At 38.6% G+C, this 24883-nt stretch overlaps 1 protein-coding gene across 1 annotated transcript; it reads right to left on the bottom strand.

Annotated features, from left to right (window-relative positions):
- Nucleotides 1-1187: 1187 nt before the first annotated feature.
- LOC144660884 (uncharacterized) lies at nt 1188-24367 on the bottom strand. Its single transcript, XM_078521612.1, has 8 exons — nt 24322-24367; nt 20327-20440; nt 18452-18566; nt 11956-12209; nt 10986-11399; nt 3700-3904; nt 2136-2452; nt 1188-1483 (listed from the first exon to the last, which is right to left on the bottom strand). The coding sequence occupies exons 2-8, from the start codon at nt 20385-20387 to the stop codon at nt 1287-1289; spliced, it is 1563 nt and encodes a 520-aa protein (XP_078377738.1). The 5' UTR covers nt 20388-20440; nt 24322-24367; the 3' UTR covers nt 1188-1286.
- Nucleotides 24368-24883: the final 516 nt, after the last annotated feature.

The following is a 24883-nucleotide window of genomic DNA, read 5'->3' as shown; positions in this document are numbered from 1 at the left end:
AGTAAATATTTGTAACTAAAGTTTTCGGAGGCCTCGTAAACAAACGTGGCCATTGATTTATAATCATCAAAAATTCACATGCCATTAATTGTAAAATACATCTTGTGCAATAACTTGATACTACATAATGATATAACTAAACTAACTGCTGAACAAAACTAAAGTAATAAATTTAAGTAATATTACAATTGATACAGCGAAGCACACCTAGGCGAACTAACTGTATTACGGGAGAAAGTTCAAGGAGTTCTAAAAAGGCCGATTGGTAAAATATTCGAAATGTGCTGATTTGATAAAAAATTACTTTTTTGTATGTGTGAAAAACGAGCTGCAGCATTGCAATGAAGAAATACGTCGTTGAAGCGTTTAGAAAGTACTTATACTTATGCTTCAATGTTTTAACCTCCACAACCACTGCCTGCGAACGCAGGCGTATTTCCGACTGTCGTTTTTCGACCAAAACAAGCCACAGCCAGAATACGTTTGCGTTTGCAGGATGCGATACACAGAGCTTCTCCTTGCAGCGCCTTATTCCTTTTTTGTAAAAAATCATTGAAAGAATTTGCCTTGTCAATCTAGGATCGTGAGCACGTCAATCGTTGTCATGAATGTCACATTAATCAAATTCAACCCGGGTCTGTAGCACGATAATGCTCATGCGTAGCTTTCATTGGAAGAACAGATTTTTGTAATACACCAAGAAAAAATAAAAATTGACGCAACTGAAGCTAATTCTAGGCTTTTAAAAAGTAAAATTTGCTTTTGCATTTTCTTTCAACGTGACAAAAAATTCACTGTAAGCTTGTCATCCTCATCCAATTAAGTCGTCCACAATCTTCACTATCCATGCTTCCTTGTGAGTAATTGCTTCTCCCTTGGCCTTATTTTTTCACCTCAAAAAGATATCTTTTGAGAGTTCCTTCAGTCAAAAGATAATACCCGATGCATGACTGAAATAACAACCCTGCGCATTTTATATCGTGCTACAGGAACGTAAAACAGAAATTAAACCTACTTCGACAGGGTTTAAGGACGTTTTGTTCTCCACTGGTTTTTGCTGTCGTCACGATGAACTTTAAAGTACTGGCATTTACGATGATAATCTTGCTTGATCACAAATTAACTTTTTTTAAAAACAAAACGGAGCCATGCAATTGTATTTTTGTTTGGTAAATACGATTAAAAAAAGAAACTTAAATTGGAAGACTAATTCTTCTCAATTTACTGATGTAAATGTTGCCACAATAGTAGGCATTTTACTTGCACGATGTACGGGGCTGTGAGTCCTAAACCGGACCAGTGCCACTTTCATAGGTAACGCGTGACCCTGCCAGTGTTGCGTTACGGCGGCGTTTGCGAAGTACAATGACAACGCCGACGGTAGCAATAGCGATGGCCACGACTCCGCTGACTACTAGAATGGCGACCAAATAGGTAGGAAAAGCTGAGCCTTCGCCCTCGTCACTCTCGTCTACAGCAGAATCTGGTGATAAAAAATAAACAATTCAATGTCAACACCACAATGTCAACACATAAACTTCTCAATGCGGCTTGTACCTTTTGTGTAAAAAATCTTGGACGGATTTATCTTTTAAATAGAAACGTGTTGTTCACGTCAATTGTTGCCATGACATGCCTTCTTGATTTTGTTATAACGGTCACGTGGCTAGTCAATGAAAAAAAACACGTCAATCTTGTTGGCAGCCTGTAGCACGACATTGCGCATGCTCAGCTTTCTTAAAAAGAGAAGGTTTTGAAACAATACACATTTATCTCAAGAAGACTTCAAAATGGTTTGAACTTGGCTTTATGACGAAATAGTTAAATTTCCAAGCTTTAACACAATATAAATTACATTTGAATTTTCTTTCTACAAAAAAAAATTCCCATGTAACCTAAATAAACAAATTGTGCAAATGCCTTAAGTCGCTTGTAAATGTAAAGCAATTTGATGAACATTTGACGATACAGTGATGAAAAAGAAACAAAAGATAAGTTCGGTGACGCGTGGCGTTGTGGTTGCTACAATGGAAACACAATCAGGGCTTCATCGACAACTATAGACATTTGCAAGAATTAAAACGGCAAGCTAAGTCGATAAATTTACCATGAACAATTTCAGCACAGATACAAACCTTTTTGCACTTGTTCGACATTTGCAAATTTGTAAGGACCAACAGTCAGATAGTACTTTGTTGCCAGAATTTCCCTGACAGTCTCACGTCTTCTACGTTGTCCTCCAACACCACCAGCACAGTTGGCGCACTCAGTTTCACACGGACTTGTAGATCCAGCGTCGTCCAGACAAACCTCGGCCGTGATGTGGAATGTAACTGAGGCACCATCCGTTTGACCAGTGAAACGGAAAGCGCCGTTTGCAAAGACAAAATCTTCAACGTTATTCGGCACGTTACACTGGGGATTATCCACCAATTCAGTGTCATCTGAACAGCTAAAAAGTATGGAAAAAGTAGAAGTGTGCGAGAAAACCTTTTTATTAGTGACAGGGGCGGATCTAGGGGGAAGGTGCAGTGGGTGCAACACCTCCCCCCCCCCTCCACACACACACCAAGATGACCTGCGGCGTTCTAGTACAACCGGTATTCTGCAAAAAAAGTTACGCCATTCCTTATTGGTGCACCCCCTCTCAAAAAAAAAAAACCTGGATCCACCCTGAGTGATCTTTTAAGAAAGAGAAGGGTCGACATGTATTACATGCCATAGTGTGAGTAATTGGGTTTGGTTTGGCAACTTTGTCGGGCATTTTTCGACAATTTTCCTTTAGAAATGTTGCAAATGTTCGTTTAATGATCGAAAACGTTTTATATCATAGATACTGAGATTTACTCACGAAAAACGATTGCGTGCAATGATACGTAAAAATCCATTAGCCAGAAGGAAATGTGAACGTTGAAAACTCACTAGTGAAAAACATTGAATTTGAACTTGCAAGTTTAAACAAGCCTTAGACAGGTTTTTAATCAAAAAAATGTTTCTGTCAAAGTTGTGAGAGTATCAACTGACGCCTCATTTCGTGTGTAACTTTATTAAATATTTGATTTTGAAAGACGAACATGTTTTAGCCATTTACGTTGTATGTTATATGAATGGGTTTCCTAAACAAGCGCGTAACCGGTAAAACGTCGTGCAATTTTGCTTTTTAAAAAGCAAAATTGCACCATGGAAAGTGCTTAATATTCACTCGTTGAACTCGGTCGCTGCGCTCACTCGTTCATTTTCTATTCAACTCGTGACTAAAAATCGTTTCCCATAGAGTAATCTCTATTTAACTGCTTATAAACATATAGTGGTGTTTCAGGATCGCTGAACTCATTCCAATATGAAAATTCCTGGTCTCAAAACATTCTAAAAAGTACTAGTTTGGAGAATTTGTTCAAGAATCAAGACTATTTTTACTTGGGGATCATTTCCTTTATTTTCATGAACTGCATGCCCAGTGGCGGATCTAGCGGAGGGACAGAGGGGGCCCTACCGTATTTTTATAACAAATAGAGGCCCGAAAGGCCGAAAAAAATATTTTCGGGAGTGCCCTCCCGCTTATTCTAGGGTCTGGATGATCACCCTACCCGCCTTCCCCCCCCCCCCCCCCTGTAGATCTGGATCCGTCACTGACGCCCAACTTTGAATTGATTTATATGGAGAAATTAGATTCAGATTACTACAACACATTTTATTTACCCGTTGGTGATCAAAGTGACTGAGTCCATATTATCGGTGGTGGCAGTGACAGAGGCATAATGAACATCCAGGGCCGGAAAACCTGCACCATTCACCGTCAGCCGTCCGAATATATCAGTTGTCAAGTCGATCGTAGTGCTGGGATCAACTATACTGCTATCTGCAGCAAAGCGTATCTCAAAATTGAATGTCAACTGACCAACATCTGAAAAGATATCAAAAAAGAAATTTAGAGCAACGTAGGTCAGCCAGCAAGTAGGTTGTCTCCTTATGAAATAAGAGATAGAATGTAGGCCAGGAGCCCGGCAAAAGAGAGCTTCGTGCAATTTAACGTAACTTGATCACTTAAAGGTACCGCACAAAGCATCCGAATTTGGCTAATACAGGAATCCAACCGAGAGTTTAGCCCTATGTATTGGGAAAAACGTTGCCCCTGGTAGGAGGGTCACCCTCCACACCTTGCCATACCGCGCGAGAGACTACCTTGCTACCGTACCTCGTTAATTACTTTAGAAAACGTTTTGATGTCAAATTCTTAGTTGTTTTGCTTGACCAGGTACTCATGCGGTTGTAATTAGAATAGGAAAACGGTCTGTTCGAGAAAAATGAAAGATTATTTACGGGGCCCTTTTTTGGCGGAATGGCGGAATGACAGAATGTAGTTTTCTTGCGGTTAGCTTCACCCTGATTTCTTTGCGGTTAGCTTCAGCCTGGCTTGCTTGCGGTTAGCTTCAGCCTGGCTTGCTAGCGGTTAGCTTCAGCCTGGCTTGCTTGACGGTTAGCTTCAGCCTGGCCTGCTTGCGGTTAGCTTCACCCTGGTTTCCTTGCGGTTAGCTTCAGCCTGGATTGCTTGCGGGTAGCTTCACCCCGGTTTGCTTGCAGTTAGCTTCACCCCGGTTTGCTTGCAGTTAGCTTCACACCGGTTTGCGTGCGGTTAGCTTCACCCCGGTTTGCTTGTAGTTAGCCTTTACTCCGGTTCGCTTGTGGTTAGCTTTTACTCTGGTTCACTTGCGGATAGCTTTAAATTTGTTTGTTGGTTAGGGCATTATACTATCGCCGTTCCGTCATTCGGCCGAGTAGTTTCAACCATTACACGGGTGAAAATCAGAAAAAGGCCGATCTGTAGTAGTAGAGATTCATTGGAATTAACCCCGAAAATGTCGAGTTAGGTCGAGTAAGGTCGAGTTAGGTCGAGTTAGGTCGAGTTAGGTCGAGTTAGGTCGAGTTAAGTTATTAATATGTATTATAACGGTCGAGACTATGACGTCACCCATTATTATATGCATACCAATAGTCGCTTCTTTGCATATGATAATAAACTGTCTTCCGAGATTTCTCTTACAATGGGCTTGCTCAGACATGTTTCTTTGTTTGCGTTCAATCTTTATTTCAGATTGGACGTTCACGGGTGTATTGTTCATTAAAATATTAAGGCGCGAAAAAATCTGATAAGCATTCACTCTACTTTTGATATCAAGCAAGAAAAATTTACGACAGTGCAAAGAATCTGCGTACTTTTACTTCAGTGTCAAGATGAGTTACTCAAAGTGTGGACTCTGCCTTAAAAACCTTGAAGTGATCAACCCGACCACGGGAATACGTTACATTCGGTGTGAGGACTGGAAGCAATGCCCCTTCTTTTGCCGCGAGGATAGCGTACACGAATATCAACAGTGTCTTAGAGACTATGTTATACCTAACTACAAAGTATGTGAAGGTGGACAGTCGCTTTACTGCAGGCATATGGATGTTGCAACATTGAAAGTCTCAAGATCTCAAAAGAATCCGCTCCGACCATATTTTACCTGCAGAAGAAGTAAGGAAATGTGTAGATATTTCCAATGGGGCGACGAGATGCCTTTTATTGACGAGAGTCAAAGACTATCTCCATTGTACCTTCCTGAGGAAAAAAAGGTATCGGAAGAGAGCATAACATCTTATACTCCCAGGCCCAAGCTGCAAAGAAAGTTTACAAGATTAGAGAGCCCAAATTGGGTAAAAGAATGTCTGCATTATATATGACACAAATTCCAGTAAATACTTGTCACTATTTTGACTGTTAGATAGTTCGCATATCAAAATCCTTTGCAATAAACTTCACGAGCAGGGATTTTGACACCAACGAAATCACTACTAGCACTTTCGATCCTGGTCGATGACGATTAATTGCCCATACATTGTATGTTTTTTTTTTCAGTCCTAATAAACCGTTGATTCGTAAACCTATATTTCACGTGTCTGTTTTTATCTTAATTTAAAGTAGAGAACGCGTATAAGCATTGAAGCGAATTACGGTATAAACTCGGTGGAATTTGCATGCGAAATTAACATCTCTTAGCGTTTATATATGTAGACAAGTTACGCACCGCGAGAAACAAGAAGGACTAAACAGCTTTTCTCTTTTAAAATACGTTTATTGATAAAAACATTGAGGTGTTACTACAAAAGATTAACAGACACAGTTCACTTAGTATTGGGGAACAGTTTGTTTGACGAACAACCGATTGAGTAAGAATTTTCGCCTATCAATAGCGAGTTCTGTCGATTCCAGCCAATCATATCTGTCAGTATCTTTAACCCGGATTCGATTACCTCGGTCGACAAAAAGATCGCCCAAGACCTAACACTTGACGACCGCATTGAAGTTTCCGCGAGTAGAGACGCATTCATAACGTTAAAAGACCACAAGCCTGATTTCGTAAACAACCCAACCTGCAGACTCATAAATCCCACAAAATCAGAGATCGGCATTATCAGCAAGCAAATTTTAGACAACATAAACAAAGAGATTATCAAAGTAACTAAAGTAAATCAATGGAGAAGTACCTCAAACGTCATCGACTGGTTTAAAGCAATCCCCAGCAAATCTCAACACGCGTTCATAACTTTCGATGTATGTGACTTCTACCCATCCATTTCCGAGCAGCTTCTGACAAAGGCACTAGACTATGCATCCAAGTTTACGCACATCACTCCGCAAGACCGTCACATCATCACGCACGCGAAGAAATCGTTGTTGTACCACCAGAACACGCCATGGGAAAAGAGAAACTCCAACAACTTATTCGACGTGACGATGGGCTCATATGATGGAGCAGAAACATGCGAACTCGTCGGCCTGTATATGTTGTCCTTAATCACGCCGAAATTTAAAGGCCAAGTTGGTCTCTACCGTGACGATGGTCTGGCGGTTTGCAAAGCAACACCCAAGCAAATCGAGAAAATAAAACAAGAAGTTTGTGACATTTTCAAGTCAAATGGTCTCAAAATCACCATCGAAGCAAACAAGAAAACCATAAACTTCCTAGACGTAACCCTCGACCTCACAAGCGGATCTTACGAGCCCTTCATGAAACCCAACAACAAAATCATCTACGTCCACCGTCACAGCAACCACCCACCCGCACTTCTAAAGAACATCCCAGAAAATATCAACAAACGACTAACCAGCATTTCATCTAACCAGAAAGTTTTCGACGAAGCCATTCCGCCGTACCAGAAAGCGCTTGACGAGAGCGGCTACAACCACAAGCTCACGTACAACCCTCAGCCGAAGCGCAACAGAAATCGCCAACGAAAAATCGTATGGTACAACCCCCCATGGGATGCTAACGTGAAAACTAACCTGGGAAGGAAGTTCCTAAACATCATTGACAGATGCTTCCCAAACGGACACCCCCTACACAAGATCTTCAACAAACATACACTAAAGCTCAGCTACTCCTGCATGCCTAACATGAAAAGTATCATCTCGTCACACAACAAAGCAGTACTATCAGATTACCACCAGTCGCAAACAACACAAACATGCAACAAAGAATGCAACTGTAGAAAGAAAGATCAATGCCCACTCGACGGAAAATGCCTGTCACAAAATGTAGTTTATCAAGCCACAGTCACAACACAAACATCATCAGAATCATACGTAGGCCTCGCTAGTAATTTCAAAGACCGCTACAGAAACCACACAGCATCTTTTCGACACGAAAGCAAGAGAAACGAGACTGAACTGTCTTAACACGTTTGGACACTCCAAGACACCAACAAACCTTTCAGTATCAAGTGGAGAATTATTAAGCAGTGTAGACCCTACAATAACATTAACAACAAATGTAATCTATGTCTTTTTGAAAAATTTGTAATCATTTGTAAGAAGAATTTATGCAGTCTTAACAAGCGAAATGAACTAGCAAGCTCGTGCCCACACAGAAACAGATTCCTTCTCAAGAACTTTGTGATTAAGTGACGCAATCTTTAGCATACGCAATTTCTGTTTTCAAACCCTATAGTTTTTATATATCATAGCAACTGTTTTTATATCGCATAGCAACCTTAAGTTAGCCTTTTATTGCCAGTTTATGTATTTTAACGGTCATTCGTTGATGTTGCCTGATGAGTGTGGTCATACTTTGATCACACGAAACAGCGTTGTCGCAATAAAACGATGAATTGAAATCTTCCTACTTTTGACCATTATTATCACTGCTCCTCTCAGAGTTGAGCGCTCTACAAATTTATTCTATTCAAGTTCAAGAAGTATATATTTATTTCCATCCTCCTCCCCCTCTACTAAGTAAAATGTTGTATTATATTATTTGGTTTCTCCTGCACCCCTATTGTACCCCCTCTGTACCACTCCTGCACCCCCTTTGTACCCCTATTGTACCCTCTCTGTTCTCCTATTGTACCCCTATTGTACCCCTATCGTACCCCCTCTGTACCCCTATTGTACCCCTTTCTTTACCTCTCTCATACACTTTTTTCTCCAGCAAAAAAACAAACGAATATGACAAAATTCATTTATTTGAAATTATGTTGGTGTCTTGTATTTTTAAGAACTGTAGCCAACACTTCCTCTCCATCTCTGATAATTCGTGCACTTGGGCCAAAAAAAAAAAAAAAAAGATTTATGAGTCGAACTAAAAATTTGGAAGAGCAGCCAGGAACTGGACAGTGCTTATATTTTAGTCTCTTCATGTTCACGGTGTGAAAATGGAATAGAGACCCAACAAAGTGTTTTAGAACACGGATTTCATAGCGCAAAAAGGGCAGCAGGGACACTGAGGGCACCAAGGGCACCAAATTGTGATGTGCTTTTCCTGAAAGCGTGCGTGGGGATTTCGCGTGGACTTCGCGCGCGAAGTTAGAAAGAAATTTAGCCAGATTTATATCAAACTATATTTGTTTACAATTGATTGCATTCGTTAGAAAAAAAATTATGATGAAGCTCAAAAAGTTATAGGAGCTATTTACAAACAAAGCTTAAATATCTGAAGGGAGTGTGCTTACCCCATCTTCTATAAATCTTTGCGTTTTGGATAAAAATACGAAAATGCATCGAGCATAATTGTACATTTCAAACGTGTTCGACAAGAAGTTGAAGGAAATAAGTTTGCAGTGATTTCAATTGACTCATACACTCGTTCTATTGTTTGATTGACAGGTAAAACAAAAGACACCCGAGTTAAGAATTATAATTACTCATACAGAGAAATCGAAATTAACATAACGCAATGGACAATGGCGCGTGAACCGTTGCAAATAAAACTAGAAATCTGGAACAAACACGAATTTTATAGCGCCTGAAGGGCAGCAGGGGCACCGAGGGCAGAAAGGGTACCAAATTGTGATGTGTTTTTCCCAGAAGCGTGCGTGGGGATCTCGCGTGTAGTTTACGCGCGTGGTTAGACATAAAAAACCAAGAAGTGATTAAATCCTGCCAGCTTTGACTTATTTACCTTTGAACGGACTACATTCTTCAGAAAACATATTTTTTTCTGAAAAATCAAACTCAACGTATTTATAAATATGTACAAGCGAGAGAAAACACTATAAAAACTTTATTTACAAACAAAATCAATTGATCAAAAATAACACAAAGGTTGTCTCATCCAGAAGCCGGCAGATACACGCGATAAAAAAAAAATCAAATATAGACTTAATTTGTACCGCTTAAATATATACAAACTTGCGTGTGCATTTAACAAGTTTATATACACTTAACGTGCAAACAAAATAAAACTTACAAATACTCAGAAACCGTCAAATTCGGTAGCAAACAAAACTATAAACGACTTACTGTTTCCTACTTTGTAAGTTCGCTTAAAGACCAATTCCTGAGTACACGTGGACATTTTATACATATGAAGACGATTATTTAATTACAACATTGTACCGTATTGAACAACCGAAATCAAAGTTTTGCTTGATTTATAACTTTTGTGTTTAGTGTCTAAGTTTTGCGGCGCTCAAAACGCAGCGTTTCCTTTTAAAATCACTGAAGCGCGATTGAGCTATTGTTTTATTTTTCCATTGTAAGAGAAACCTCGGAAGACAGTTTATTATCATATGAAAAGAAGCGACTATTGGTATGCATATAACAATGGGTGACGTCATAGTCTCGACCGTTATAATACATATTAATAACTTAACTCGACCTAACTCGACCTAACTCGACCTAACTCGACCTTACTCGACCTAACTCGACATTTTCGGGGTTAATTCCAATGAATCTCTACTACTATCTGTTCACAAGTACAACTAATCACTGTTTGTTTCCGAAAAAAAAAACTGATTTTCTTTTAATGATAATGCTACCGTAAATACGAGCTTTTGAATCCAGCAAATTTTTATTTTTAAACGAGATAACTTACAGTGTGCCAGCCGTCGTTTCACTGGGCCGTACCCAGACCTTGTCCATAAACGAGGCATGATCTTGCTATAAAATTTTGAAATCTAGAAGCTCTGAAACTCTTTCAAAGAAATGTTTGATGCCGTATTTCTTGGGTAAACTCAATCGTGATCAACTGCAGATAATTTTCCCAACGAAACATATAATTTTGTTTTTAATTTTGGACAAAAATCTAGACGAGACAAGAGCCTCGTCTTGCCTCTTGCTAGTAACGGCCCTGGTTTCGGCGGTGTTTCGCTTACCTTGGCTTTGAAAGTTAAGTTGATGAAGGTGAGGTTTTTATTAAAATGACAACTTAAAATTTTACCTCAATGCTTTCGTTTAATATGCATGTTAAATTTGTCAATGAGGTCCGTCGACGTGCACCATTTTTAGATCAATTTTTGACGATTTCTTAAAAACAAAACCGCGAGTGCTGCAGACTGAAACGAGTTGTGTCGTTGTGACAGGGGTGCAGCCGCGTTTTTGGCTCGAAACTCTGAGCGATAAATTTAATTTCAAATTGTTTAGCTAGCGATGCTGGAAAAATTGTTCTGCTGTCAACCAGTCAGATGCGGGTATTTACGGAAGAAGTATAATAAATCACTACACTTACCTTGACGAGTGTTTGATACACTGTGTAGTGGTAGGAAGCTTCCTTGTATGTTCTGTTCCACTTTGCTGTACTGACATGTGACCTGGTAATGGTGGTCATAAGCAAAACTCACAGCCCCGGTTGGTTGAACGACGTCGATTTCAAACAGGAATTCCAGATCAGTGGAAGTTTCCGTGATTGTCGTTTTGCAAGTGTTGCCATCAAACGGCCCGTATGTCACTTTATCAGGATTGGCTGTAAAGCTGGGCTGACAGGACGCGTCACTTGTGCCTACCAAAGCCCAGGCGGCTGCATCATCGTTACCCCACTCAGCGATATCTGGGATGTTAAGCACAAACTGTATACCTTGACCGTCAGTTCCACAAGTGATGGACTCTACGGCTGCCTCCTGAGCATCTCCTGTATAGTCTGGATCTGAATATATATATATATAAAAACATGTTAACTTAAGTTTTAAAATGTAGTTCGATATGTTTTAGGAAGTAAAAACAGCGAATGCTTCAAACTGTGACTTTTAAATTGAAAACAAGAGAGCGAGAAAAGTCGTTTACTGTAAAAAAGACACTAAATATTAATAAAAAAAAGGTTACCCTACATGCGCTTACTACACTGCACTTAAACACTGATAAACTTATTATGTTCTACTGGGATCGGTCTCCTTAAAGATGAATAAATTGCTTTGTGCCAAGAGTCAGTGATGAGTGAAAGACTTGCAAAGTAGTCACACGAGTCACGTAATCCGAGATATTTCCCTACCAATTAACTCAATCCTTGCAATTCTGGCATGTTCGTGTTTTTTTTTTCTTTTTTGCAAATATCTAGTTTTCCTTCAAATCTAGCAACTCACTTCAGTAAAACAGCATGAGAAGTTCACATCACTTGTCTAAAAAATATATTCCCCAATATAAATTTAACCAGTCATTGTTATGTTATGGGCTCCTGTAACATGTCACATAGCCTATCTACATACCCTGCAATACATCCTCGATTGTGATCGTCAGAATTGTATTTGGTCCTAACGCAGCAGAACCAGGATCCTGGAGCTGCAGCTCGAGCGCAAATACTTCGGAACCTTCGACTTCATTATCATGTATAATGTCCGCGATCGGTACTACTTTTGTTGACGGGTCCGATGGCCCAAATACAACCACATTATTACCTAAGGAATAGTCGGATCCAAATGTGGCTTGGTTCGGGGCGCCCAAGCCTTGATAAATATAGATGCTGAAAAAGGATTGAAGATAAATTTTTAAACTGGATGACGATATCGCTCAATTCTTCTAAAAGTAAGCTCTAAAGATGCTTATTAAGAACTATTCTCTGTTAGAATGACGCAAAGTGGGAAATGAAAATTTTTGACCCCCCTTCATATTTTGCATGCAGTTAAATATTTAGAGGGGATGTACAAAAATGCCCTTAACAACCTTATTGTTGTTACGGCAACACCCATCGTTGGTTGATGTCTCCAAACCTTACTTAACCTAACTCTGAAATGTGAAAAAACACCTATTATGCTGTTAGATCGCAAGGCTTAGAATTGGGTAAAATATTTGGTATGATCATTAGCACTTTTAGTTTGTTGATATATCTTATCAAGCTTGCATAATAAGAGCTTTAATTCGCTGGATAATATTCACACCAAATATTTATTAGCCTACAGGCGTCCACGTGCACTTGCACTTCGATCGAAAAGCCATCAAAAACACCAGTTATGACGTCAAAAAAACTCAAAGCTCGTTCCATTCCAGGGCGCGGTCATTGTGGTAACGTTTTCGTGGAGTCTTCGGAGATCTTCGTAGCTTTTGCTGTATTTCGCGCTTAAGTGTGCATCCATGAGAGGACCAGGCAACAGGTGATACAGCTCAAATCACCGATTTCGCCCAACCTTAGCATAAATGTTGGGTATGGTAAGCTATTCACTGTGGCAAAACATTTGCTCAAAATATTTTATTCCTTTGGAGTTATGGCTCCTTTTTTCACTAATTTATGCATATTTAATTAGCTGACTTTGAATGACCAGTTCCACAAGAATAAAAGACTTCTGAAAATAAAATTCACTGCATTATATTCTGTGGTTATTAGGCTTTAAGTACAATAATTTACTTCAACCGTCCGATTTGATTTCTTCTCCTCAAACAGACTTTTGGAAGGTACACATTTCCTACTGCTGGAAATAGCCTTCAATTAGTTCCAAATATCTCCCATGAGCAACAACTTATATACATTATTCTTACATGGGTAATGAAATCCACCATTTAACTTCACAAAAATGGCACAAAATGTTTTGGGACCAATATATTTTATTCGTACTGAGGAACTAAACACACGTGACTTAACGATTTCTTGCTATTTCATCAAAATTCACCGAAACACAGAAGCCATTTATTTACTCAATTTGGCACAAAAGTGGTACAGAATAGCTAGTCAAGCATACATCTATCGATAACAATCAAAATATTAGCGAAGAAAAGGAACCTAGGGCATTTTTCGGAGCATTTTCAGAGCCATATAAGCTTCTTAATTCGGCAATGTTGTGATAGCAAATGTAAATATAACAGCGAAAGATTTTCTTCACAAGCTCGCTCAATCCAACATCTAGGCACATCAAAGTTTAGTAATGCTACATACATGCCACTTATCGACACTTAAATGCTTTCTTCTGAAGATTTTGTTCTTCTTGCTTACACTTCGATCTCAGTTGACATGTGTACTGTTGCTTTGAGGCGCGCTGAACTCAACCAATCCATCGTGGTTCATACTTCGTGAAAAGTATGAACAGGTTGTCAATAAAGTCATTCAAAGAGCTGTTCAAAGTTTACGGAGGGACAGTTCTCTCAGCAAGTTTACATGATATAAATTTAACTGGAAATTTAACTGGAAATAAACACTTATTGTTTTTTTTAGATAGCCAAAGCAGGTTCTTACGTAAAGGGTTATTAACGCAAATTTAGGCTAATTAGGTTCTTAATAGAGTCTTAATTTCTGAAGAAAAATTTCAATGGTGTTATAGAGATATTTTATTGGTGTTCGGCCTTTTTCATTCTTGTATAAGATTTGCACACCACATAGTGTTTATGTCAAAATAAAGCACTAATCATGTCATATTTTCCTAAAAGTAAACATTTTTAATCAATTTTTGAAATTAAGAACCTGTGGGCGCTTATTATTTTTTCCTACCTTCAAGGTGTTTTATATAGTTTAGTCTTAGCAGTTTTGTACCATACTGAATTTGTCCTGTGGTTAGACTGCTGTACGAATCATTTCCGCAATTTCTGCAAGCAATTTACGACAGATAAATCGAGTTCATTCCTATATTTATATATGCGTAAAATTATCTTACCTTCGTTTCGCGGACGAAATGAATCGCTGTTTTTCTATGAGCTTCGTTTAGTTATATTGACACTACTTTAATTTTTGCCAGTATAGCTTTCACAGATTTCTTCAGTGAGCTGGAGGGGAAACTGATGAAAATACGGTAGCGCCGCACATTCGCATGTTTTCTAATGCATTGGCACTACTTTTAAAAATATTTCGGCGGTTTCGGATACTTGCTTCGGGCTTCGTATATGTTTTGCAATCATTTAGCATGACAAACGTTTTTTTTTATTTCCATTTACCCAGTTTGCTTTTACTGCAGAACAAATTTCCGTAATTGGAATATGATTCTTACCAAAAGGGAACTAAACTCACGTAAAATTTAGCCGCTAAGCTGAATCACGAATGCGAGAAAACCGGAAATAAAATTGCACTTGCGTGGCAACCTCGTAGCTTGGCAACGAGATACTGTAATGCGCCCTTAACGGTAAAAACCCGGTTTTTAGAGGAACTTAGCACTGGAAGGGTTAAATAGTCTTCCTGTTATATTAATTTTTGGCAGCTCGGAGACTGAATTTGTACCCTCTCTCCTTTTTAAGATCCCACAAAGTTCTTCATTAGGTAGAGGAATTTGATCAAAGCATGTAATCGTTATGTGCGGTATTAATAACTTTTTTCCCCAGGGGAAGGGAATTTGAACAACCAATAATTAAAAAAATACAAATGTCTGGGAAGTGACTGGGAGACGTTGAAATTCTGATTTCATCGTTACATATACGTGTTCTAGGTTCACCGTTGCCCTTCATGACGATCGTTGAGTAGAAAAATTCTGGAACTCTTTTACTGAACAGTAATTGTTCCGGAAACTCCGTTCGGATTGCACGGGTTTTCCAGTTCTAGCGTTCTAGTCTCTTTTGCATCAAGTTTTCCACCAGCGAAAAGAAATAATAGGAAACTGAACTACAAATGGGCACTGCAGTACACACATCAAGCTGCAGCGGAGGAAAATTTTTTTGCTAAGACAAATTGAAAATATTGTCGTGCAAATAACAAACGCAATCTACTTACCATGACAAAAACGAATATTCGTGGAGGAAAAGCAAATATGAACACGCGTGTGGTCGCGCGTGAGGACACGCGAACGGGCCGTACCGCTGACTGAAACGGCAGGCTCAAAGCTATAAATCCAAGATGGCGGGGGGATAGCGGCTGTTTATTTCCAGTTAAATTTATATCATGTAAACTGGCTGAGAGAACTGTCCCTCCGTGAACTTTGAACAGCTCTTTGAATGACTTTATTGACAACCTGTTTATACCTTTCACGAAGTATGAACCACGATGGATTGGCTGAGTTCAGCGCGCCTCAAAGCAACAGTACACATGTCAACTGAGATCGAAGTGTAGCAAGAAGAACAAAATCTTCAGAAGAAAGCATTTAAGTGTCGATAAGTGGCATGTATGTAGCATTACTAAACTTTGATGTGCCTAGATGTTGGATTGGGCGAGCTTGTGAAGAATATCTTTCACTGTTGTATTTACATTTGCTATCACAACATTGCCGAATTAAGAAGCTGATATGGCTATGAAAATGATCCGAAAAATGCCCTAGGTTCCTTTTCTTCGCCAATATTTTGATTGTTATCAATAGATGTATGCTTGATTAGCTATTCTGTACCACTTTTGTGCCAAATGGAGTAAATAAATGGCTTCTGTGTTTCGGTGAATTTTGATGAAATAGCAAGAAATCGTTAAGTCACGTGTGTTTAGTTCCTCAGTACGAATAAAATATATTGGTCCCCAAACATTTTGTGCCATTTTTGTGAAGTTAAATGCTGGATTTCATTATCCATGTAAGAATAATGTATATAAGTTGTTGCTCATGGGAGATATTTGGCACTAATTGAAGGCTATTTCCAGCAGTAGGAAATGTGTACCTTCCAAAAGTCTGTTTGAGGAGAAGAAATCAAATCGGACGGTTGAAGTAAATTATTGTACTTAAAGCCTAATAACCACAGAATATAATGCAGTGAATTTTATTTTCAGAAGTCTTTTTTTCTTGTGGAACTGGTCATTCAAAGTCAGTTAATATGCATAAATTAGTGAAAAATGGCCAATTTTGCAAAAGGAGCCATAACTCTAAGGGAATAAAATATTTTGCGCTAATGTTTGCCACATTGAATATCTTACCATACTCAACATTAATGCTAAGTTTGGGCGAAATCGGTGATTTGAGCTGTATCCCGTATTGCCTGTTTCCGCCCTGTTCTCTCTTGGACACACTCTTAAAGGCTCAGAAATTTAAATGTTTCCTTAAAGCGACTTAATAATGAATTGTTTTAGTCTTTGGATGAAAACAACAATTTCGAAATTTCGGTTTATTTGACCTTTAAATAGGAATCAATGTATTTGTATTTACATATCTGGTAAACCATCGAGCCACAAAGTTTTGGTTGTCACGTGACTGTTCGTTCAACCGTAAGTACATACGTCCGTACACACGGAAAAGGACAGAGTATGAGGTTGCTTTTGCCGATGTCCATTTAATCTATTTTAGCCATTTGCTCGTCAAAATTGAGCATCACTGAGGATTCACATGAGCCTGTCTTTTCTCGACCTTTAAATGGCAATTCTAAAGTAAAAGCTTTGATTCTCCCGTTATGCTTCCTGCCAAACGTTTTAATTTCAAAATTAAACCGTGTGATCAATTCATCGATACAAGATTTCATTTCCGTTTGACTTGATCGGTTCTTTTTCACGGTTGGTTTCAGTGTGGAGATTTAGTTTGGGCAGCAGGGGGGATAGAAACGAGGTCTGGGACCGAATAGCGATGTTCTTGCAACTTGTAACGCGATCAATTCACGATCTATTCACGATCAATTCAGCGGTTTTTGGACGATGATGCAGTAGGCCATCTTTTCCCGCGAAATGGAAGCTATGGCAATCACGACTACGATGCCGTGGATTCAGTGATTGTATAGGGCTCGCAACTAACTATCTTTACTAAAAATCTAAATACATCGTTTCTATCCGAAAATGTCGTCATCGTCTTTTAGTTATAAAAAGGCAGAATTTTGTGATGTCGTGCTACTTTTTTAGCGCTTAAATGCAAATAATTGTACCACGATTTTCGACCCAAATGGGGATCGCAAATGAAGTAAAACAAAACAAGGGAGTCAACAAAGAACCTTGAAACAATAGAGCAAGAACAATAGCTCCGACCGGAACGAGAAAATTCGATCGCCACGTTTTCATTACCGTTTTCATAACAAACAACACATAGTGACAACAAAACCTCTCCGGGGACATTTTCGCTGCTTTAAAGACACAACTTAGGAAACTTCTTTTACTAATATGAAAAAGTAAGCGGACTCTCCCACTGGCCGCATATTGTTATTACATGTATTTTTTGGCAAGTTCTGAATGGGAAGAGCTGCTCATGCGCCTTAGAGGCATCCACTGACTGCCGCCCCGATGATTGGTTTGCAAGTTGTGAGAACATCGCAACTATTTCATATGCCCCTGTTGGGCAGCCTGTAATTGTTTTGAGATTTGGAACGTCCTTTTGATATTAGGTGCCTACTTTTGAGATTGGGTGCCTCTTTTCAGATTGGGTGTCTCCTTTTCAGATTGAGTATTCTCTTCCTTTTTATATTGTTTTGCTCCTCTGTTTGGCCGCCAGACTTCCGTTCCTAAATAGGAGTGCGGATAGTACCGGTGCAAATAGAATGCTGTTTACAGCGGTCTTACCCATTTCGATAGAAGACGTATTAGTCCTCTGCTTGGTGATGTCGGTCTTATTCACATTGCTCTTTCTTGTCTGTACTCCACATATTGGTGTACATCTTTAGCTTCCTCTACGCACCCTCCCCACCTTTTACAATTTTGTTTGTATACTTTCATCTAAAGTTTGCCGCCAGACAATACAATCCGGTAGTTAGTAGGAGTGCAGGGAAGGCCGGTGAAAATAGAATACCTTTGAATATTCTTTGGAAGCTGTAATTTTGGTGACTTTTTGTGACTAACATATCTTTCTATTGCCTTTTCGTTGGCGTGAAGAAAGAAAGGTGCCGTTTCTGAATGAACTTCTCCTTTAAAGCTAATAAAATTACTGACTTATATATTTAATAACATTCTGTGCTCAATGTACTTACTTTAAAGTTATATCCTCGAACACCTGAAAGCCAACATTCTCAACAACAACTTGTAAGGTTCCTGCATTCTCCGCGACTGTCATTTCAGTTTGTTGAAACTGGAATGTAGCCTGACCTTTGGAAACAAAACAAATAATTTAGAACGTCTTCGCGTAGGTCTCAAGTTATTACTAGTAGTACATGACTAGATTTCTGCAGTGGTTAAAGGCTGGTTTTCACTAGCGAATGGGAGTCGTGATCAGAAGCGCAGAGTCTTACGATTTAGTGAATATAGAATCGAAGGGGGCAAAGAGCTCCGATTCCGCTTATAACTCCGTCGCTTATGATCTAGTGAAAACTAGATTATCGGACTCGCAAGCAGAAAGGAAGCACTCGAAGACCGTGAGAACTAGCATAGTGACTGGTTTGTCATTTCTCTTCTGCATCGACCCCGCGCCGACAATATGGTTTATAAACGATAGACTCATAAGCAGAATACCATACCATACCATACCATACCATACCATACCAAACCATACCATACCATTCCATACCATTCCATACAAATAATACAATACAATAAATGCCAAAATAAGGTTGAAACTGTTAAGAAAGACACTAAACGTTTTTTGATCAATATGATCATCTTCAGAGTGAAAAACTGCATTAAGCTGGGGATTTTTATAGTTAGGCTTAACCGTTACGTAATGCCTGTTCCCATGGGGAACAAGGTGAGGTTAAATGATTGGACTTGTTTGTTAAGTTCTGGATGGAAACGTGAGATGTAAAACGCTTCTTTTATTCTTCTGTTCATCCATGAATTAGTCGACAACTTTGGTGAGTCGAGTGATTCGAGTTTTTAGGCACACTTGTCAATCAATCAACTTTTCGCACGATTGACTGAAGAGAAAACCGTCCATGCAACCCTAAACCTCCTGTCAGGCAGGGTGGAGATAAGAGAGGAAGGAGATCTGGGACCAAATAGCAATGTTCTCACAACTTGCAACGTGATCAATTCAGCCAGCGGTTCTTTAAAAGTGCTGCAGCAGGCCATCTTTTTTCCGCAAAATGGAAGCTAGAGTAACCTCGACAGCGATTCCGTGGACTCAATGTTTATAAAGGGGGCATAACTATCTTGAAAACGTAAACGCATGGTTTAAATCTGAAATGTTCGTCATCGTTACATAATTAAAGAAAAAAAACCCAGAACTTTGGTCATTTCACGTTATCTTTATCGCTGATTAACAAACGAATGTACCACAATTTTCATGGTTTTTGGTTTCACAACAACCAACGCATGTTGACAAGAAGACCTTTTTTGTTCTTTACCCGCTTTGTAAAGACACGACTGAGAAAACGCCAGCGACTGCTATAAAAAATGGACGGAAATCTCCCACTGCCCCCCCCCCCCCCCCCCCCTCATGTTGTCGTTGTACTTGAAATTGTTTTGGTAAGTGAGAAGGATAGGATCTGCTCATGCGCCTTAGAGTTATTTGATGACTTCTCGCAAGAAAATGCTTTGCAAGTTTTGAGAACCTCGTTCAAGTTTCATTTAAGAGAATGTAAGGGAAGTTGCTTCTTCTTGCTGAAACCTGCAACTGAGCCAAGTTCTGCGAGAAGCATTGTCTCGAAGATTTTCACTCGCTGTAATAGATTTCGTCCTTCCCGCAGCCGGCGTGTGTCCCCGAAAAACAGCCTTTTCATAACGGTGACTCAAAAACTCCTTCACAGAGCCCTCTTGTAAAGTAAGCGCGCGGATCTGCCCTCCCTCCCTTTTTTATTTTTTTCGTGTTTTTCTATTTGCCTCTTAGGGTGTCCCGGTTTCATACCACAGTACAACAAATAACGATGTCATTTTTAAGGTCACGGCAAATGAAGCAATAACAAGATACTTACCTTCTGAGCTTCCATACAAGCGGAAAAGCTCCACAATGATTAGGACAATCGCCTGTTTCATGCCTGCTGTATTTTTCAGTGCCTCGTATCTCAAGGTAAAATGTAGTTAATATTCTGGAAAGAAAAAGAGAAAAAGCAATTTCTTAGATATCCGATTCAAGTTTACTTTTAATATGTCTTTAATATTTTTTTGTTTTAATTAGTTTAAAAATTGCCCAGTATGTAAGTCTAGTGGAACTATTTCTAAAACTACTTTAACCCTATTCAGACCGGAGCTTTTTTGGACCGCCTGGGATCTGGGCGGCTTACCCCCCCCCCCCCCCCCCCAACCCCAGGATTTGATGGCTGAAATTGTATGTTATTAATATTTTTATCACAATTGAATGCATGATTACAAACTGTTAGTTGCTAAATGTCTGAGCAGGGTGTTTTTTATAATAAAACTTAGCAAAAATGACGTCAGACGTTAGCAAAAATTGCGTCATTATGACGTAATTAAATTAAAATGGCAGCCATCTTCAATCCGCCCTTTTTAATTTCTTTTAAATCGCTTTATTTCGTTAAATATTGTAAAAAATATAAGTCTGCGGACTATAAAACGTAATTCGTTTGTTAAATAATGCTTCAAGATGGTGAAAATATAAGGCAATAATAAAATTACAGAGGAAAATGGTCTGGTAACAAATTTTGTCTGCCATCTTGGATTTTGGAACTTTTTAGTTAATATTTACGTCGAATTAGTATAAAATAAACTAAATTTTCTTTTATGTGATACAATGTTGCTAAATTCTTATGCCATAACATAATATGCTGATCAAAACATCCAACATGCAAATTTTGTAAAACATAGCTGTCAAAAATGGTTGCCATGGCAATGTTAACGTTGATTTCTACGTGGCACTTGTGTCAAAATATTCTCAGGAAAATGTTATGGAAAGTCACCAAATCTGGGGGTCTCGATAGGATTAAAGGGAGATTTCGCGGGTTTCTTTTTTTCGCAATTCTGAAATAAGTGGTAAGCAATTTTACCCACGGAAAGCGTTGTCTTTGAACATTTGACGGAATATGTAAAAACAGATTTACGCGATTCGCACTTTGAGGTCGATTTTCATGATTACAATACTCGATGGCACAAAGCCAAATATCTTACCTTAGCTTAAATTAGCCTTTCTTAAAGGAGAAATGTCGCGGCATATTAAACCATTTTTTTGGTTCCTTTTAAATTGAAGAAAACCTCAAAATAACAGTTTTCTAACATAGAAAAACAGCAAATAAGTAATAAAAAGGCGAAAATAGCCAAGAATAATTTCGAATGATAAAGATTAAGACAAATTTCCGATCCCCCCCTCCCCCCTTTCCGTCACTTCCAGAATTTGTTAGCAATCACAATAAAACTTACAGGATATATAGTATCTCCAAAAATCTATCTTTTTATATACATCACGTGGGATTATGACGTCATATCACGTGACAATTATATTAGTTTATATTACGATGTCAAAACCGCCGCCATCTTGCATCCGCCATCTTGGATTTCAATTTTTTCCAATACGTCAGAAACCGCCCAAAATTACTGAAAATTACTAAAAAACAAAAACAGTGCAAAGAAGACTAAAAAGGTAAACATAATTGATTAGACTTGATAAAACACGAACTGCGAATTTATTCAACGGCTAAAAAATCTTCTGATGTAGATCAACTCATTCTTGCACTTATATTAAGATTTGGGGTTATTTGGCGTAGAAAATTGGACGTAAAGTTTAGCCGTGTCATTATCAGATATAAAGACACTCATTAAACATTATTTTTTTTTGTATTTTCTATATGAATTATTAATGAGTTTTTAAAAAAATTTGGAAAACAAAAAAATCAAAAATCCAACGCAACAACCTATTCTACCAAATTATTCCCAGAAAAAATTTAGATAAACTCGCAAAGTTTGGTAGCATTTGGTTTCAGTGTTGAAAAAGTTTTAAGCGTTGAAAGCGTTCTTGCGTGCTTATGCCTGTGCAACAAAAACAAGGGTTTATTTTAAGTTACGTTATGCACCCCAGGTAGCGTTTATTCTTTCAAAGAGGCCATTGCTACGCTTTTACATAATTTTCATGAACTTCCTATATATTCTTGAGGTCTTTGTGACCTTTATGACTTAATCCAGGTGTTTGGAATTCAGCGAAATGAAGAATAGTGACTGAAAAGGAACAAGGAGAGAGCGAACCGAACGGTGGTCGACAAGAGCCTTTATTTCCCACTTCGCTTTTTGCATTCAATTTCTATGATTAAAAGACTCTTTGAAACAAAGACCAAAGAACTTAAAAAAAGTTTTAAGTAGAGAAGTGGAAAAAGTAGGAGAGAGGGTTAATTCTGTTGTTCATTTCCCTCGTACCTCCCTTTTGTTTAATTTATCTGTTTACCAAAGGATTATTCTGGCTTCACCGAAACACATTTCCGTAGAATAGACTTCATTGGAATGAAGAAATATAGAGCCTGTAAGCAGCTACATTGTAGTTCTGCCGACAATTTCGTGACAATCAAGATGTTCAACTTGATCCTGACAAAAGGTGCGTGGTTCGCAGCCCTAAATCTTAACTGATAAGACCAGCTCAGCCGTGACCAAGGTAATGCTAGGGTGCTTGGTAATTAAAGCAACATAGGGATTATTGGACATTTCAGTTGAGCGTGCAGCGTACAAACTTATGGTTTATTGATAGAAAACGCCTAAAGAAGCACGGATAGTGAGTTTTATTTAATTATTTCGCTTTTGTGCTTATGGTTGTTCTTGCTTGTTGATGTCTGCGCAATAAAAAACAAGTGTTTATGTTCAGCAACGTTGTGCGCCTCAGGGAGCGTTGTCATCTTTCAAAGAGGGCGTTGCTACGCTTAAACATAATCATCTCGAACTTTCTGTGCAATAATATATTCTTGAGGTTTTTGTGGCCTTTATGGCCTCCAATGCTAGCCTGGCTTGCTCCAGGTGTTCGGAGTTCGGCAAAATGAAAAATAGCGACTGAAAAGAGACGAAGGGGAGAGCGAACCGAACGGTCGACAAGAGGCTTTTGTTGATGTTCATTTCCCACGTACCTCCCTTCCTCCCTAAATTATTTGTTTACCAAAAGATTTTTCCTCCGAATGTTTCAAGCAATAGAAACATAAAACCTGCAAGCAGCTAGCTCTACATGCAATTTCGTGGCAATCAAGATGTTCAAGTTGATCCAAACCAAAAGTGCCGAAATCTTAACAGATTAGCTTGTTTGCTCTTCCCGAAGTTTCTAATTCTATCATTAACACTTTCATTGTCTTCATTCTTTGTTACCGTTCATTTAAATCTTATATCTCGGTCAGGATCATTTACCTCCTACCGGTTAGCTCAGTTTCTAGAACAACGGGATACCAAGAGGGAGGCCGCTTGTTAAAGCCCCTGAACGGACCAACACTTAGAGTCTTAAAATAATTGGGGAGAATGTGTTGCCTTTGCAAAGGCATTTGCAGATGGTTAGATGTTTTAGTCTTTTCTTGTAAGGACGATTAACCGAAGGCCCCGTCTGTAGATTTTATTTCACCAAATAGGATTAATATTTATTCGTAATTACACAACAGTATTGTCTTTTCACGGGCAGCCCAAGCTCTACGAGTTCATGTACTGAAGTCCAAATGTTGACCATTTTAAATTGTTGCACAATTTGAGCGATTCGCATATTTATAAGGATTTGTATGATTAAGGGAAAAATGTCGAAAATTGCAAAAAATTACTCTTGAATTGTAATAAAAAATAATCACTTGTACTTCCATGTTGGTCTTTTTGTGTCCTTTTTGTGAGCACGTGATGGAATGATGGATGTATGGATGGATGGATGGATGGATTATGTTGGATCAAGATTGAAAATTGTCAAAATTTTGGTGCAATTCTTTGTAATGTTTTGCGACAAACAGATTAACGCGATTCGCACTTAGCATTCAATTTCCATGATTAACAAGCAAAGACCAACTTTACTTACCTTAAGTTTGAAGTAGCCTCTCTTAACAGTCCTTGCAATTGTGCAAACAGCAAGCTGCTGAATGTGATAATAATAAGAATTAAAATCTCTTAATCAAACTTACATTAACGCCCTTCCAAAATTGCAGTTACCTCTCTGAAATCGACGGTGAACTAAAACAAAAACAGATTAATTATGTTGTTTTACTACATAAAAGAAAACAAAAGAAATTGCTCAAAGGCTTTCCATGCTAATTTGTTTTTTAACAACGTCATGTTTTAAAGTAGGGGTTCAAATTGATAAATGAAAAAAAAGTCTGAGTTGCTTTTTAAACAAAATAGGGATTATTGGACATTTTAGTTGAGTGTGCAGTATATAAGCTGCAGTTTATTATAAACAAAGGCCAACAGGACAACCAAAACTGAAAAATATAAATTATTTAAGATCGTACTGCGTGCTTATGCCCGCGCAATGAAAACGAGTTTTTTTTTTCAATTACGTAATGTACATCAGTGAACGTTGTTTTGAAGTGTTCATTCAAAGAGGCCTATTTATCACACAATTGCCTGCAGATTGCAGGATG

The sequence above is a fragment of the Oculina patagonica genome, chromosome 7 (genome assembly GCF_052425735.1).
Source record: "Oculina patagonica isolate OP01 chromosome 7, crgOcupat, whole genome shotgun sequence".
Classification (NCBI taxonomy): domain Eukaryota; kingdom Metazoa; phylum Cnidaria; class Anthozoa; order Scleractinia; family Oculinidae; genus Oculina; species Oculina patagonica.
The sequence above is the reverse complement of the archived record's forward strand: the minus strand, read 5'-3'. Positions and strand labels throughout refer to the sequence as shown.